General features: G+C 41.1%; 1 protein-coding gene across 1 annotated transcript; it reads right to left on the reverse strand.

Annotated features, from left to right (window-relative positions):
- Positions 1-1438: 1438 nt before the first annotated feature.
- Positions 1439-5000, reverse strand: LOC125487414 (sonic hedgehog protein A-like). The gene is made up of 3 exons (XM_048618843.1): positions 4979-5000; positions 3107-3123; positions 1439-2354 (listed from the first exon to the last, which is right to left on the reverse strand). Exons 1-3 carry the CDS (start codon positions 4998-5000, stop codon positions 1680-1682), a joined length of 714 nt encoding a protein of 237 aa, XP_048474800.1. The 3' UTR covers positions 1439-1679.
- Between the last annotated feature and the right edge of the window lie 10000 nt (positions 5001-15000).

A 15000-nucleotide genomic window follows, 5' to 3' on the forward strand; every position in this document is an offset into this window, starting at 1 on the left:
GAAAGAACAGTGAGAAATGGAATACAGGATGGTGCGTCCACTGTGGCCTTAGTCTTGTATGCACAATCAAATGTAATGGGGAGGCACAAAGGGCCTCTTTGGAGATGAGGCAGTGCACAAATACAGACAGCAGTGTGCAAACAAACCCATTGGAAGGATACAAGGAGTCCAACAAAAGGAAATCTGAAGTTTGGGTTACTTATTAACTGGAGTGATTGCATTTTATTGATAAGTGGTAACTTTCCAGCTGGCAGCATTGGGAGTGGCAGGCTGCTCTCTGCACAGAAACAGTATGCTGTTTGCCAGCAGCAAGTAGTTGGTTAATGTTTTCCAAGAAAATCAGTGCCCTATCTAAACAGCACAGTCAAGCTACAGGTGTGCGCCAGGAGGTCAGTCTGATTCCACAGGTGTAAAAATGCAGGAAAGCACGTACAAACTCAGTTAAAAGCATCAGCAAACAGCTATAAACCTTAGCAGAGAGAGAAAGAAGCACAATGTAAGAGAGGGGTGCAGAGAAACAGTGAAATAAAAAGACACAATATTGAAAGATTTGTTCCATAATTACAGCTATTAAATAAGAATGAAGCGCATTTATTTCAGCATGATTTCTTATAAAAGCACCCAACTCCTCATGTTGATTTTTAACGAACTGCAATATAAATAGGTTCTGATCAGGCTGATAAAGTTAGATTTCCTGCTCCACTCCTCCCTTGAGGTTTACAACACCACATGCATAAGATAACCTAAAGTATGTATGGACCAGTTCACAGCTAGGTTATAGTGCAATGTGCAGGTTAATTGAAGTTGATTCATATTAAAACAATTGAATATTAAATTCCTCACATAACATACAAAAGAGATTTAGGGAACAAAAATTCAAGCCAAGTGAGATAGGGTAAAAAGTGACTGTCATTTTTCTGCATTCGTTTAAGGATGATGACATGGAGCTACAGAGGAAATTGTGCAGAATATAAATCGAAAGACAAATATATACTATGAATAAACAAATCTAAAGAAAATAAAATATGGAAGCAAGTGCACAAAAGAAAGGGATAGACAAGGCCAGGTGGATAGATAGATAGATAGATAAAGAGAGATATAAAAGACACACAAAAAGGAAAGAGGCAAGGAGACAGAAGTGAGAGCAATGTCACCTGATGCAACTCTTGTTAAAGTGGCTACGGAGACACAAAATTCAAGGGGTTCAGAGAGATTTTAGTTCCATAAAAACAAACAAAATTAAATTAACAAAACTTCATTACATACTTTGATCATTACTATTAGAAATACTGCAACATAATTCTATTAATATTGACTTTATCCCAAAAAATTATATTACAATTCAGAAGTATAAAAATAAACTTTATAATAATTCCGCAAACTGGCTTACTTTTGACCATGATTACATTAACCACGCAACATATTTAAAGTATACACATTCAGAAGAACAATTAGAAGTTATATATGTGACGTAGAAAAATATATTTTGGATGTATAATTACTGACACATAAAATAAATTCTATCCCTGGGAGTAGAGTTCCCTTGTACAGAATTAGAAGTCCACAATGCTGCTTAAAGCTGAAGACCGTGTAGATACTTATGCAGATGGACCTGGTGCATCTCAGATACACAGAGGTTGCATCTCCATCAGGCAATGTTGACCTGTTCCTGCAACTGTTCATAAAGAGTGAAACATTTCCCTGTCCAGAACCTTCTCACCTAAGTTGTAGAGAAACTTGGAGTACCAATGGATGCCATTCTCCTGTGTAGCATTGCAATGCCTAGGATGGAGGACTGGTAACAAAGAAGTCAATGAGTGAAAGAGTCTGAGAGGTGCAAATGCCAAATGCGCCCAGTGGTGCTTCTCTATCATTGCATAACAAGATGCCAGTACATTATTCACTAACAGTGTGCCATGAGACGTCAGTGGTGCGTAGGCACCAATGTACTCCTCCACATAGATAGCTTTAATCCTAGATGAACGCAACTGGCCTGAGCCAATCTCTCTTACAAGGACGAACTGACCTGTTCGTACTCGACTAGCAAATATCGGCCTAAAGTTCTCCATTCTGTCAGTGTTATTATCAGAAACAAAGATGAGATGTGCTGCTGTGAGTTCCATCCACAGTCTGGAATCTTCAGTCTCCAGCACAGTGAATGAGATCCTCAGTTGTTCTTCTTTATCGAGGAAGAGAAGGACTTGACTGGGGACCACCTGACCAGCTGCATTTACTGTTAAGACCCTGTCCCCAGGATTCAGCTCTGACACAGCTCGGGTTTTCCCATTTTCCAGTGTTACCATGGCTTTAGAAGGGAAACAGCCACCCGTTTTGGTGGCCAATGAGTTGTCTGAAAGATAAAAAGAATCAGGGATTAAACATCCAGAACTTACTCACCAAATCAGGTTCTCCAGCTCTGTGACAAAAAAATTAAAACAATTAAAAGAATCTTTAAATGAAACAGGATACATTGGCTCAGCACCCCAGGGCACTGCAGTGGGGAAAGTAATTAGTTAGGGTTCCCCATTCCTAATTGCTTTTCAGTGACCCTTTTGGAAAGGGTGCATGTGTGGATATGGTGAGGCCGTGCTGCCTATCACAGTCAAATAACTGGAGAAATACTCACTGGAATGGACTTATATGTCAAGACCACCTTTTAAGAGAGGTACTGAAGGGTTACCAGGATGAGTTTGTGCCTTCAGCAAGGAAAAGAGCTAGGAAATGACAGGAGAAATAAATAAACCTAATGAAAAAAGGTTACCTAAATAAATAAACCTCATGAAAAGAAGAGACAGCATCCTCACGTCATCGAAACCAATGAACTGAAAACACAATTTCTCACTCAGCATGGTCATAACATTCTGCCAGCAGCACAATACATGTTAAAGCTGTAAATATCTTCATCACAAACTGAAGGAGCCCATTGAATACTCTTGAGAGATGAAATCAATTTTGTGGGAAACGGGTTATTCACTGAACAGGAACCAACTTTACTAGGTCACTATGAATTAGGTCATTAATGTCAAAATTGGACACAGGAGGGTCTTTTCCTGCTGTTTTGTTGTTGATTTATTGAGAACTTGAAGGTGGCAATCAACCTTCTGCCTTTAAGGCTGCAATGCACTTAGGAAATACAGTTAAAATCCATCAGCTGGAATGTGCTGGAGGGGAAAGAAGCAAAATCCTATTTATCCAATCATACACATTTGAAAGAACATTTTCATCAGAGATCTTGGCAGCAGCATGAAGGGCAACTACAATTCAAGTATGATGTTTTGATATGGACTTGTTAAAAGGGGATAATATGGCCTTGGGGAAAAAAACTCTTTCAAGAAGCAGAATTGAGATTGTTAGCCTGTAGTTTCTTTTTTAGAAAATATCTTATGGTTTTCTCCAGCTTTGTTTCATGATATCGATGGTCAGACAAGAGAAAAATTAGGCAGCACATTGGCATCTTCCTGCTCTAATTACTCTATAGCCAAGCACTTAAAAAGATTTAAAAGCAGAAAATACTTTCTCACTAATTTTTTCCTGTTCTCCTTGTGGTACCAGAGCTGGCAACTATGAACCACCCAGCAGCAGCTCCACCAAAGAGCCAATTTCCCTACCCGTAGCTCAGGGGGGAAATACTGTGTTACAATTAGCTGAGAGCACAGTGGCGTAACTGACCTGGTCAATACCACACTTGGCAGTAGACTTACCTTTGGAACCATACAGACAGGAAGCGGTTTTTACATTGGTGTTGGGGTGGGTGATTTCGCAGGGGCGGATGGGGTAAACTATAGGCTAGACCCCGAGATTTTGAAGGAGTTGAATTAGTATACAGATCAACTGAGAAAACTGCAGCTACACCTGCATGCATCATTATTTATTCACTGCTTTGAAATGGTTAGGGCCCATACCTCCTCCGAAGCAGCTTCAGCAACAATCTCAGTAGTATTTGAAAGCTAAAATGTTTTCAAATAAACACCACAGCACTGAAAGTAAAGCAGCTAAATGTGTATTTTTTACAACTGGTTTTTGAGAGGGTCAGTGTGGCTGTCATACAGAAGTCACAACATCAAGATTGCACAATCTGACCTAGTTAATAATTATAAATTATGTGGATTGTAAATTTTTGGGATCCTGGGCCAAACTTAATTGCAAGCAAATTTTTGTTATTGCCCACAAGCTAAAAGCACGAGCGGAAAAAAAAATCGCTCCTTTAATCAAACTGAAAAACTGCAAAAACAGTCAAATTTACGAACAGTAATAATGATGTTGCAGTTAGATGAGCCACTCCACAGGCTACAGAAATGGGTTGATGTGTGTCATGTACTTGGAAGGGTTAGCTGGCTTCAAAGTATGGATAGGCTTGGATTATTTGTTACCTTCCTACCCCATCCAGTCCCACATGCTTGGTGTTAAAATGATCCTGGTCTATTCCAGTGTCGCCAGCTGACCCATGGAACCAGGAGAAGCCAGGCTTGATGCGATTAGCTGATCTCAGGCAAGGCAGCAGGAGAGATTAAATTCACCTCAGTCAGGGTTCCTGCTCCAATTACAAACCAGTGACATTGCTTTAAATGTGTGTGCATGGACAACAGATGAGGACAGGATTGGGCTCAGCTTTGGTGTCTTCCATAGTTGAATGAGCTTCCACATGATTACTAATGACTAAGATGGGATATTATAGGACAGATAAAGGTAAATAGTCCTACTGGACCAGAAGGCTGCTGTCTCATTAGGGAGAAATCACTGGTGATGAGTTTAAGCTGAGGGTCACCACACCTCAGGCAACGGAGAGGTTGAGAAGGTGAGTCCGTCATGGTAACCTCAACTGGTGCAGGAATTGAAGCCAGGCTGTTAACATCATTCTGCATTGCAAACCTGTTGCCCAGCTAACTGAGTTAAATAGCCACGCCCCCACCCCCCCCCCCACCAACCCCATCCTTCTCTCCCATCCCCTCCCTCGGTATAGTCATTCAACAGTACTTACCATCATAATTATGCAAAAACATGTGGAGAATGTGTACTTTTAATTACAGGCATATAAAAATGCAAATTCCCACTGAAAAACACAGTCCAAGTAATAAATTGTCATCACAAGACAATAAAACACCAACAGTTACAGTGATTCTAAAGTACTGCAGAGACTGCAGATCTGAAATCAAAACAAAGTGCCAAAAGAAAGTCAGTAGGTCTGGCAGCATCTGTGGAGAAAATAACGGGGAGCTGAATTTTACTATAAATTGACTAAGTGGAGGGTTTCTTTCTGTTAGCCCTAGTGAGTTTTCTTACACTGTCTTCACAAACTCACCGTGTTACCTGTGACTACACCCTTATGCCACCCCACCAATCATATCTGCCCACTCGACACAGGCCACTGCTGGGATCTCCCTGGATTTCTGCTATCTGCACCACCTTTAAAACCCAGCCGTGCACTGGGTCAGGCATTGGCTCTCTGCAGCTGCCCTTCCTGGTTCCTGTCAATTGCCCCAGAAGATAACTATCACCCCACTTTGCTGACAGGGACCTGGGATTCCTGGTGGATGGGGTGGGGCGGTCATTGCCCCTGGAGAATGCCCTGAGATGTTGGTGACTGACGGAGGTCTGATTTGGAGTCAGCAGGTTACTGCTCTGACTTTCATGTCAGGAATTGTCTCTGTGTACTTTCTATCCTGAGGGTGGGAGAATGGGAAGCTCCATATCAATGAGGCCAGGTGATGTCATAATGAGATGTTAATGTATGCTAATCTATGTAAATCAGCCTCTCGCCACTCACTGACGAGAATCACGTCTCACTGTTCAACACTCCATTGGAAAATGGGACTTCTGGCTCTCGTGTTGGGAATCTCCTCACTGCCCATCTCATGCAAATTTTCTCATCAACGCCCACATTGTTCAGTGCTTGGGAAAATTCAGCCCAGAATTAACATTTCAAGTTCAATATGGCTCTTCTTTGGAACTGAACTCAAAATGTTTCCCAAAATTTTCTGAAGAAGGGTCCCGACCGGAAACGTCAGCTTTCCTACTCCTCTGATGCTGTCTGGGCTGCTGTGTTCCTCCAACTCCACACTGTGTTATCCCAGACTCCAGCATCGGCAGTTCTTACTATCTCAAAATGTTGACTCTGTTTGTCTCTCCACAGATGTTGTCAGACCTGCTGAGTTTCTCCAGCACTTTGTTTTTAATTCAAATATTTGTCTCTAAACAATGTCTAGGATCTTGCCTAGTGACTTAAGGTACCAATTAAAATAACTTGCTCACCTTAAATAGGGCTGAACTGTTTATGACAGTTTCTGAGATCGAAATATATTTTATTTACTATACCAAGTTTTATGATTAGATAGTGATAGAACTATTGAAAATATTCAAATAGTGAAACAATCAGGGGTGGATGAACTGCCCAATGTATTGCTAAGCCATTCAGACAAAGTTCACTCCAGCTTTGACATCCTGAATTTGTAGATATCAGCTTAGACAGCAACTGAAGCACAACAGTTGCACCCCCCCACCCCCCACCTCTCCCCACCTGGGCTTACTGAAAAAGGAGTGAAACAACAACCAGAGTTCCCAAATCACCATCTTGTTAGTCCTGCTGAAAGAACTTGATTTGCAAGAATTTGCCTCTTTCGGAAGGAACCAGAGCTTGCAGTAGTCTATTGTTTCCTCAGCCAAATTCTCTGTCCCTATAAGCATTCTTCTCTGTCCTTTATAACATGGAGCCTAGAGCTAATCTCTTAAACAAGTTCATCTCCTTTCAAAAGAACTTCAAAAAAAAATTCCAACAGAAATGTTCACCCTCTCACCCCTAAAATATTATTTATAAAAATATAAACAATGCCTGGAAGCATGTAATACTGTTATATTTTTGACAACTGTATGAATTGCTTGAGGTTCACTCTTGTGGGTCAGGATGTCAGCTTTGTAACCTTCTGAGTTGTTATTTATGTTCTATATAACTTCTCCATCTTTTGCTGATAAATAATATTGTTTAAAATCAGGCCTGATGCATTCCTAGAACAGATCCTTTGTGCAAATCTGTCCTTATCTCCAATCTTTCTAAGTTGCCCAACCCAAGAGCATCATAAGAACTTCGGTCCCTATATATTATCTTCAAAGCTGGCTTTTGGATCGCCGCCAATTGACTGGATGACCCAAATGTTAGGCTAAAACGTGAAACCTGGCAAGCTCATGCCACACAAAGCCTGATCAGTCTTCTGTAAAAGAATAAATCATCAGAACTAAGAGCAGTTCTTTTAAGGCACTCAAAAATAATACAATCTCTTCCAACCCTTTCCATATATGCATGATCTACAAGGATATTCCATTTCAGGTCGTTGATACTGCAATATCAAATTTTAATAGCAGGGCAAGTTGTACTCAATCAGCACCAACTGCATTGAAACAAGAACTGACATTGCCAATAATCAATTGTTGATTCTCACTTGAAAAATGTAGTGACATCCTAAAGCCCAGTGCAATTTGACATGACAATGCCAATGACGAGGAACAAAGCAGAATATGCCCACCCCATGAACTCATATCGGGAAGCAATTTCAACACTAATCCTATTTTTGTTTAACTCTCTAGGTTTGTGGCATTATTCGACCTTCACGGACATAAATGTCTTGCAATTGCTGCTGGATATTGATTGTTGAATATAGAAATTTCCTGTAATCAACAAAAAGGTAAGAACTTGGTAAACATGGACCAATGAAACGACAAATCCCTTTAAATCGCTCTGTGAACATTATGGTCAGCTGCTTTTGTATTATTTTTACCACGGGAGCCTGCAAAGAATAAAAAAAAAAGTCCTGACTGACACACACTGGGAGTTCACTACTGGTAGAAATGCCACAGCTCCCATTTTCAATTGTAGTGATTTGAATAAAGAACTTATTTTTGCAGTTGGTATTCAACCATTTGCTTTTCTTCTAATTCCTTGCTGTTCTCCCTCCTCGCCTGAAGGCCCATGCCTTTGCTGGACAGCTACATCACTGCCTGCAACTCTTGAGTAACTCATCCATGCTTTTCTTCATGTGAGCCTGGAGTTGCAGGTGTTGTGGTCGATAACGCAAATGTTAATGATACCTTATAGCTGCACACACACTTGCTATCCTTGGGGGTTCTCTATTGCTGTCCTTAGGCTTTGAGTCCAAATATCATGTTCGCATCACTACTGTTGCTAACTGAGGACAAATTACACATTAAAGCTGGGACTAGCTTGATATGTACTATTCAGTATTAGTTGACCACTGACCCCTCAGAGTAATTGCAATATTCAGGTATTTGGATGGAGGGTCACCATCATTTGATGACTACTGCAAAAATGAACTGTGGACCAGATATGCAAACCATTCAAGTGCTGAACAAATATACAACTGGAGCCCTGTCAACTTTAGTTATGCCTGCTTGCTGGTGCAGTACTGGTAGCTACTTTTTGTGGCTTTTATGCATATAACAGTTTTTAAATGGAAAATAACAATAACCAACAATTGTATCACCTCAATAATCAAATATAACTATAGTAATTTATTAAAAACACTGGAACCATTTTTTTATTCATTAATTGGACTCAGCCTTTGCTGAATTTATTGCCCATCTCTAACTGCCACAGAGAAGGTTATAGTGAGAAGGTTATTTTGAATGAGTGCATTCCATGTGACCTGCCCACAACGTTGCTTGGGAGGACCTCATAGATGGTAGACAGGCTTTGGGAAGTCAGTAGGCAAGTTGTTCATTCAGAATTCCCAGCCTCTGGCTTGCTGTTGAAGCCATAGTATTTACTATGCTGGACCAATTGAGTTTCTTGTCAGTGGTAACTCCAGGATTTTGAAAGTGGGGAATTCAGCAGTGGTGATGCCACTGAATGTCAAGGGGAGATGGTTCAATTCTCTCCTTGGAAATGGTCATTACCTGACATTTGTGGCACATCAGCCCAAGCCTGAATTTTGTCCAGGTCTTGTTGCATTTCAACATGGACTGCTTCAGTATCTGATGAGTTGTGAATGGTGCTGAACACTGTGCAGTAAACATCCCGACTTCTGACCTTATGATGAAGAGAAGGTCATTGATGAAGCAGCTGATGATGGTCGAGCTGAGGACACTACCCTGCAGAGATGTTCTGTGGCTGAAATGATTGACCTCCAACAACCACGACCATCTTCCTGTTTGCTAGGGCTGACTTCAACCAGCAGAGAGCCCTGACTAAGCATCAGTTAGCAGGCTCTTCTTTTGTAAATGCTGCTTGATAGCACTGTTAACAATCAATTTCCATAGCTTTACTGATGTTTAGTAGACAAATGAGTTGGTAATTGACTGGGTTGGATTTGTCCTGCTTTGTGCATGTAGGGCTTACTGGGCATCAAGTGCTGAGAAGTGTTGTAACTGTATTGACACAGCTTGGTGAAGGGTGTGGCTAATGCTGCAGCACAAATCTTTAGTACTGTTACTGCAATATTGTCAGGGTCCACTGTTTTGCAGTATCCAGTGCCTACAGCTATTTCTTGTTGTCACATGGAGTGAATGAACTTGGCCGAAGGCTGGCATCTGTGGTGCTGGGACCCTCAAGAGGACACCAAGATAGATCATCCACTTGGCTCTTCTGACTGAAGATTGTTGTGAATACTTCAGCCACACCTTTTGCACTGATGTGCTGGGCTTCCCCATCATTGAGGATGGGGATATTTGTCTCTTCCTGTTGGTCGGGGACAATTGAACAACAGCCTTTCACAATAGCACTGTACTAAGCCAGTTTGTATCAATACTGAACTTTGGAAAACTACCTCCAGAATGTTAAGCAATTCAGTATCATTCAACCTCATGGTGATTGTGAAATTTTCATACTTTGATTTTTATGTTGTATTAGGCCTTCAAAGGTACAGTAATAGATTTTGCTATTCTAAATGTGGGATGTGTGGAGAGCCACGCGGCATAACATAGCATTAGGTACTGGTGTGAACAAGATCATCACCAGTGGCATTAGTAACAGGACTAAATTGAGGCGGCAAGTTCAACAAGTGGATTGAATTGTGACTTTTCTGAGACTGCATCAATCACAATAGACTAACAGGCCAAGCACAAGACTGCCAATATCAGTGAACAGCTTTTAAAAAAAAATCACCAGCACAAGATCTGCAACACAATGACTAAGGATTTAATCAATATCAGGTTTAAGTAATGTTTGTGAATTGCTTTTAGTTTGCTGACAGTGGCACCATTTCTGGCAGCTCCTGTGCAGTAGGGGTTAAAGCCCATGTTCACAGAATCACTACAGTGCAGAAGGAAGCGATTTGGCCATTGTGTCTGCACCTGCTCTCTCAGTATTATTGACTTTTTGCCTCAATCCTGCACATTATTTTGTTTAAGTAAACATCTAATATCCTCTTGAATACTGCAACTGAACCTGCCTCCACCACACTTCCAGACAGTGCAGTCCAAACCCTAACCACCAGCTAGAAGTAAAAGGTTTTTTTTCTTTGCCATGCATTTGCTTCTTTTGAAAATTACTTAGTCCCAGTTTCTCCAATCCATCTTCATAACTGAAGTGTCACATCCTGGAACTGTTCTTATAAATCTCCTCTGCTCATCCTTCCTGAAGTGTGGCACTCAGAACTGTACACAATACTGCAGCTGTAGTCTATTCAACATCATAGACAAGTTCAGCAAAATCCATTTAGTTGTTGTATGCTATGCCCCTAATAATAAAAGCTGGATATTGTGTGCTTTATTAACTGCTCACTCTACCTATCCTGCCACCTTTAATGACACCATGTTTGACTACCCTCGCATTGCAAATAACAAAATAACTTAAACAACCAAGGGTTTTGCAGCTTACACCAATCACTTCCCCAAGAGTGAGTTAGCTAGGTCAGTGGGTGGAGGTGGGGTGGGGGGGCGATCACATGGAAATGATAAGTTATCTTAAACTATTTACAGGGAAGCATCCTCTCAACTAGGGCCTAGTTATTGGCAGAGAATTGGGTGTGGTTAAACATAAAAGTGTGGGCACAGCAGAAAATACAGTAAAAACCATTTACTGAATAAATAATACAAACTGCTCAAGATTCACTTTCATGGTCATAATGTTGTTTAAGCTCTCCAATTAAATTACAACCTTGTAATCACTCCCTGTAGTCTGTTGTTATATTACAGCACGTCTGAAAGGAAGATTAGAGTTCAGACAAAATGAAACTGCAACATCTGGCAAAGATTGAATAATAAACACTTCTGCTTTTTACAAAGAACAGTATGGCAAAACACTGGCGTCAAGCGGGAGTTTAAAGAAAGGAGTGACAGTAGCCAACTAAGGATGTGGTCAAACAAGCAGGTTTTTGAAGGTGCAGAGTGTCTCAGCAAGGTCTAAGAGTTTATGAAAAGAATGTCACAACTGTTCTCACTGATGTCAGTAAACTGAGCACAAATCAACATCGAGCCTATAACCTTCCTGGTTTGTAGCAACATTATTTACTGTACCATTAGCAGATACATCAACAAAGGTTGGGAGGCCAATGAAGAATGAAATATGGGATCTGACATGACCTAGAAGTCAACAGGGGCCCTTCAGTTTAATCTGATATTAATCAACTACCATTTTTGTTATATTCTCCCTTGCTGGCCCATATTTTGTTGCTTGATAATGCTCCTTTCATTATGTCACTTTTGGTTATTTCATTTTTTCAAATTTCATTTAGTTTTGGCAAGAGAACAAGCTGATCTACACCTAAGAACGATGATAGGTTACTACATAGGTTCCTCTAATGCCTCAGTGTTTTTTGTAGTGATTGGATGTGCAAGGTTCTGATCTGAAGTCTGTACTGGTCTCTGTTTAGGGTTGAGGGTGGATGAGGAGAACCATTGATGTCTCTGCTTTCAAATGCTGGAGGCAAGGTGAAGGAGGGTTCCAACTGTGATTCTCAAATAGCTTGCCAACATGTACATATGAATAATGGGTACTTGGGTCAGGTAGTGGAAGATTTAATGCAAATGTTTTTAGGAGAGAAGAATACTGGCAGAGAAAATAAAAATGCTGTATTGCACATTTGCAATCCTGAAGCTGAGAGAGGTGTAAAATCAGTCAATACTGCACAGGGCTTGTGCAATTTAGCATGGCTAAGTGAACCAGTCATGTCTCTACAATTTGAGCAGTTTAATAACCCCAGTGGGCTCCAGCAGGAGGCTAATTAAATATTGACAGAATTTATCTGCTGACTGCTGGCCAAAGCCTTGGGAAGGTAACAATATTCAAAGCACTGAAACCTTCAGCAATCTTTGCAATCAATCCTATTTTATTCCCATAGGATCTTGCACCTGTCCTAACAACCAATGTGCTCAACAGTAAAATATTCTCTGGGATACAGGGATGAATAAAATATGTTCAAAGCAAATAGAGCAGAATTGTAGATGGATACCCACAGATGATAGAAATATTTGTTAAGATCGGTGGAGAAACTTTCAGTCTTTGAGGAGCAACAGTATTATAGATGTTAAAATGTGGAATCAGTTTTCTTCAGAGTTCATTAACACGCCAACAAAATCAGTACTGTAGCAAGGATCCAGCTGGCACTAGCAGAAGGGACTGGTCAATATCCATTTTATATGGACAGGTGCACATATTAAAACAAATCACCAAGTGGCCCAGTGAACCAGGCTGGCATATCTGAGCCCTCAATGTGGTCCCTGCACCCTAACAAACTCTTGGATTTCCTTGTAATTGCAGTTCAATAGCAGACCTCCCACAAACACTATTAAAGTAAAGTCAGAGATTTGTATACCATCTTTCACATTCTCAAGATGTCCTAAAGTGCTTCACAACCAAAGAACTATTTTTGAACCCACAACGTTCAAATTCAGAAAGATGAGTGCTTCTACTGAATTGAGCTGACTCTTCGTGCAGGACAAGAAAACCCTGAGGCTAAACTAGAAAATTTAGAACTTGTGTGTAAGCTTTTAGGCTTATGCAGACTTTTTGACAATGGTGAACATCACAACCAGGCAAGATGTTTTACTCAACCAATTTTCAGACTTCACCTATCCAGTGCCTCCTGTTGGAAAGTGAATCAATTGTAGAAGTGCTGGCTATACCAATCTCTAACCTGCCAACAGTTACAACACACTGCCACTATTCCAGTGGATACCAGGGGCTGGACCTCCATACCAGTGATAGGAAACAAGGGTCAGGACTCTGCTGGGTACAAAACCTGCCCAATTGGGAATCACTATTTTCAAGAGGAGGTGCTCCTTTAATTGGACATCTACTTAATTGGACATCAACGTCTACTTAAGGGCAGCCATCAGGCTCTTGAAGCTAGAGGCTCTATCAACGTTTTGCAGCTTGAGAGGATCAGCTGGCTACAATAGGTGATTACTAACAGAAGGTGCTTTAACATGGAGCCATCTTCTTGCCAACATTTTTTAAAAGTTTAAATAACAGAAACAGGAGCCAGGGCACCAGTGTGGAAATGGGTGGAGAAGTGAAATCCCTGCACCTACATTCAAGTAGGGAGTACTTTTAGGCCTGCCTAGTGCACTGGCCCCTGGCCTGCTGCTGGATACCACCTCTAGGCAATTAAACTGCCTTTTCCAGCCTCTCCAATGTCAGTTCAGGAACCTGGAAGCCAAAAGGATTACCCCAGTCAACCTCCCTTGAGTGTACTTAATAAGGCTCTTTCATGTACTGAATTTGCTACCCGCTATTGTGAGAACAGGTAACCCTGCTAGCTCAGAACCACCTTTGCCAAATTACCTGCTGCCAGGAAATTGGCATTACCACCTAGCACTGGTAATTTGGGGCTCTATCCACCTCCATTCTCCCCCTCGCCCTCTGCAGGTCCTTAAAATTCAGAGCAGAAATCAAAATGAGAACATTTCAAAATGCATTACACAGTATTGCAGCTGTTTTAACCTTCCACTGGTGCAATAAGAACAAATTGAAGATACACACAAAACCAAAAAAGACTGTTTAAAAAGTCTTAACATCTCTCTGTCTCAAGAGAAAAATAATCATGAAAGTTCCCTTTCCAGGTGAAAAGGATTGTGGTTTTCTATCGAGTTCAGAGGTAACATAAAATTAGATTAAGTGAGGCTCCAGGGGTAAAAATTCCTTTGCTTTGATTAATAACGGTTAAAAGTAGCACAGAAATTCAAGTGAACACAGGAACCAGTTTGTTAAAATTGGAACACAGGATTTCTGCCTATAAGCTTCCAAAAATATACTGTAGAACCTTTGAATGAAGGCAGAAACTTCAGGTTGAGCAAGTGCAAATTGCAAATCTTCAGCAACTGCAATTGCATAGCTAGGGAAATTTGACAATGGGGCTGCTTTGAAAAAGTGTGGCAATGTAAGATTACCAGCATCACCGTCTGTTTTAGGCTACACTATTATCAAAGCAAAATAGTGCATGCTGAAAATTTGGAATAAAAACAGCAAAGGCTGGAAATAAATCATGTTCTGGCGGTATCTGTGGAGAGAGAGGCAGAGTTCATTGTAGATTTGAATTTTCCAAGTGGGATGTAGGTCCCCACCCAAGGCTGGAATATGGCCAAGAGATATGGCAGCAGCTTCCTGGTAATCCAACATTCCATCCAGCTGTAAACCCTGCCCTGCCCACCTCCCTGGTACCCACTATAGCCATTGGGCTATCCAGTGGAAGGTTCTGCTCCTCTATAACATGGCCTGGTGGCTGTGGTCTTTGATTTTAAAAAACATAAAAGGTTTTCAGAGCCTCCATCTTAAGGTGCTCTTCCTATCTCCTATTTACATCAGCAACTCTCACTTTTTCGATGTCAGGGCTAATCCCTAAGTGCTGGAGGTCTCCTGCTCATCCGCCATCCTTGGGAGCCCACCCTTCTTCCTTGCTTAATTGGATGAGGTCCCTGGGAGCGGCCACTTAATCAGCCAACTCCTTCAAAATCCAGCACAATATTGATGAAAAGTCATCATGCTGACTCATGACTTAGATTTTACCAGCCTTCTGGAAATTTGCTGGAGGGAAGAAGAGTTGGTAAAATGGCTGC

Source organism: Rhincodon typus, chromosome 41 (genome assembly GCF_021869965.1).
Source record: "Rhincodon typus isolate 14 chromosome 41, sRhiTyp1.1, whole genome shotgun sequence".
Taxonomy (NCBI): Eukaryota; Metazoa; Chordata; class Chondrichthyes; order Orectolobiformes; family Rhincodontidae; genus Rhincodon; species Rhincodon typus.

Coding starts and splice junctions, on each gene's coding strand:
- LOC125487414 (XM_048618843.1), bottom strand. CDS start 5,000: ATGTTTTTGCATAATTATGATG.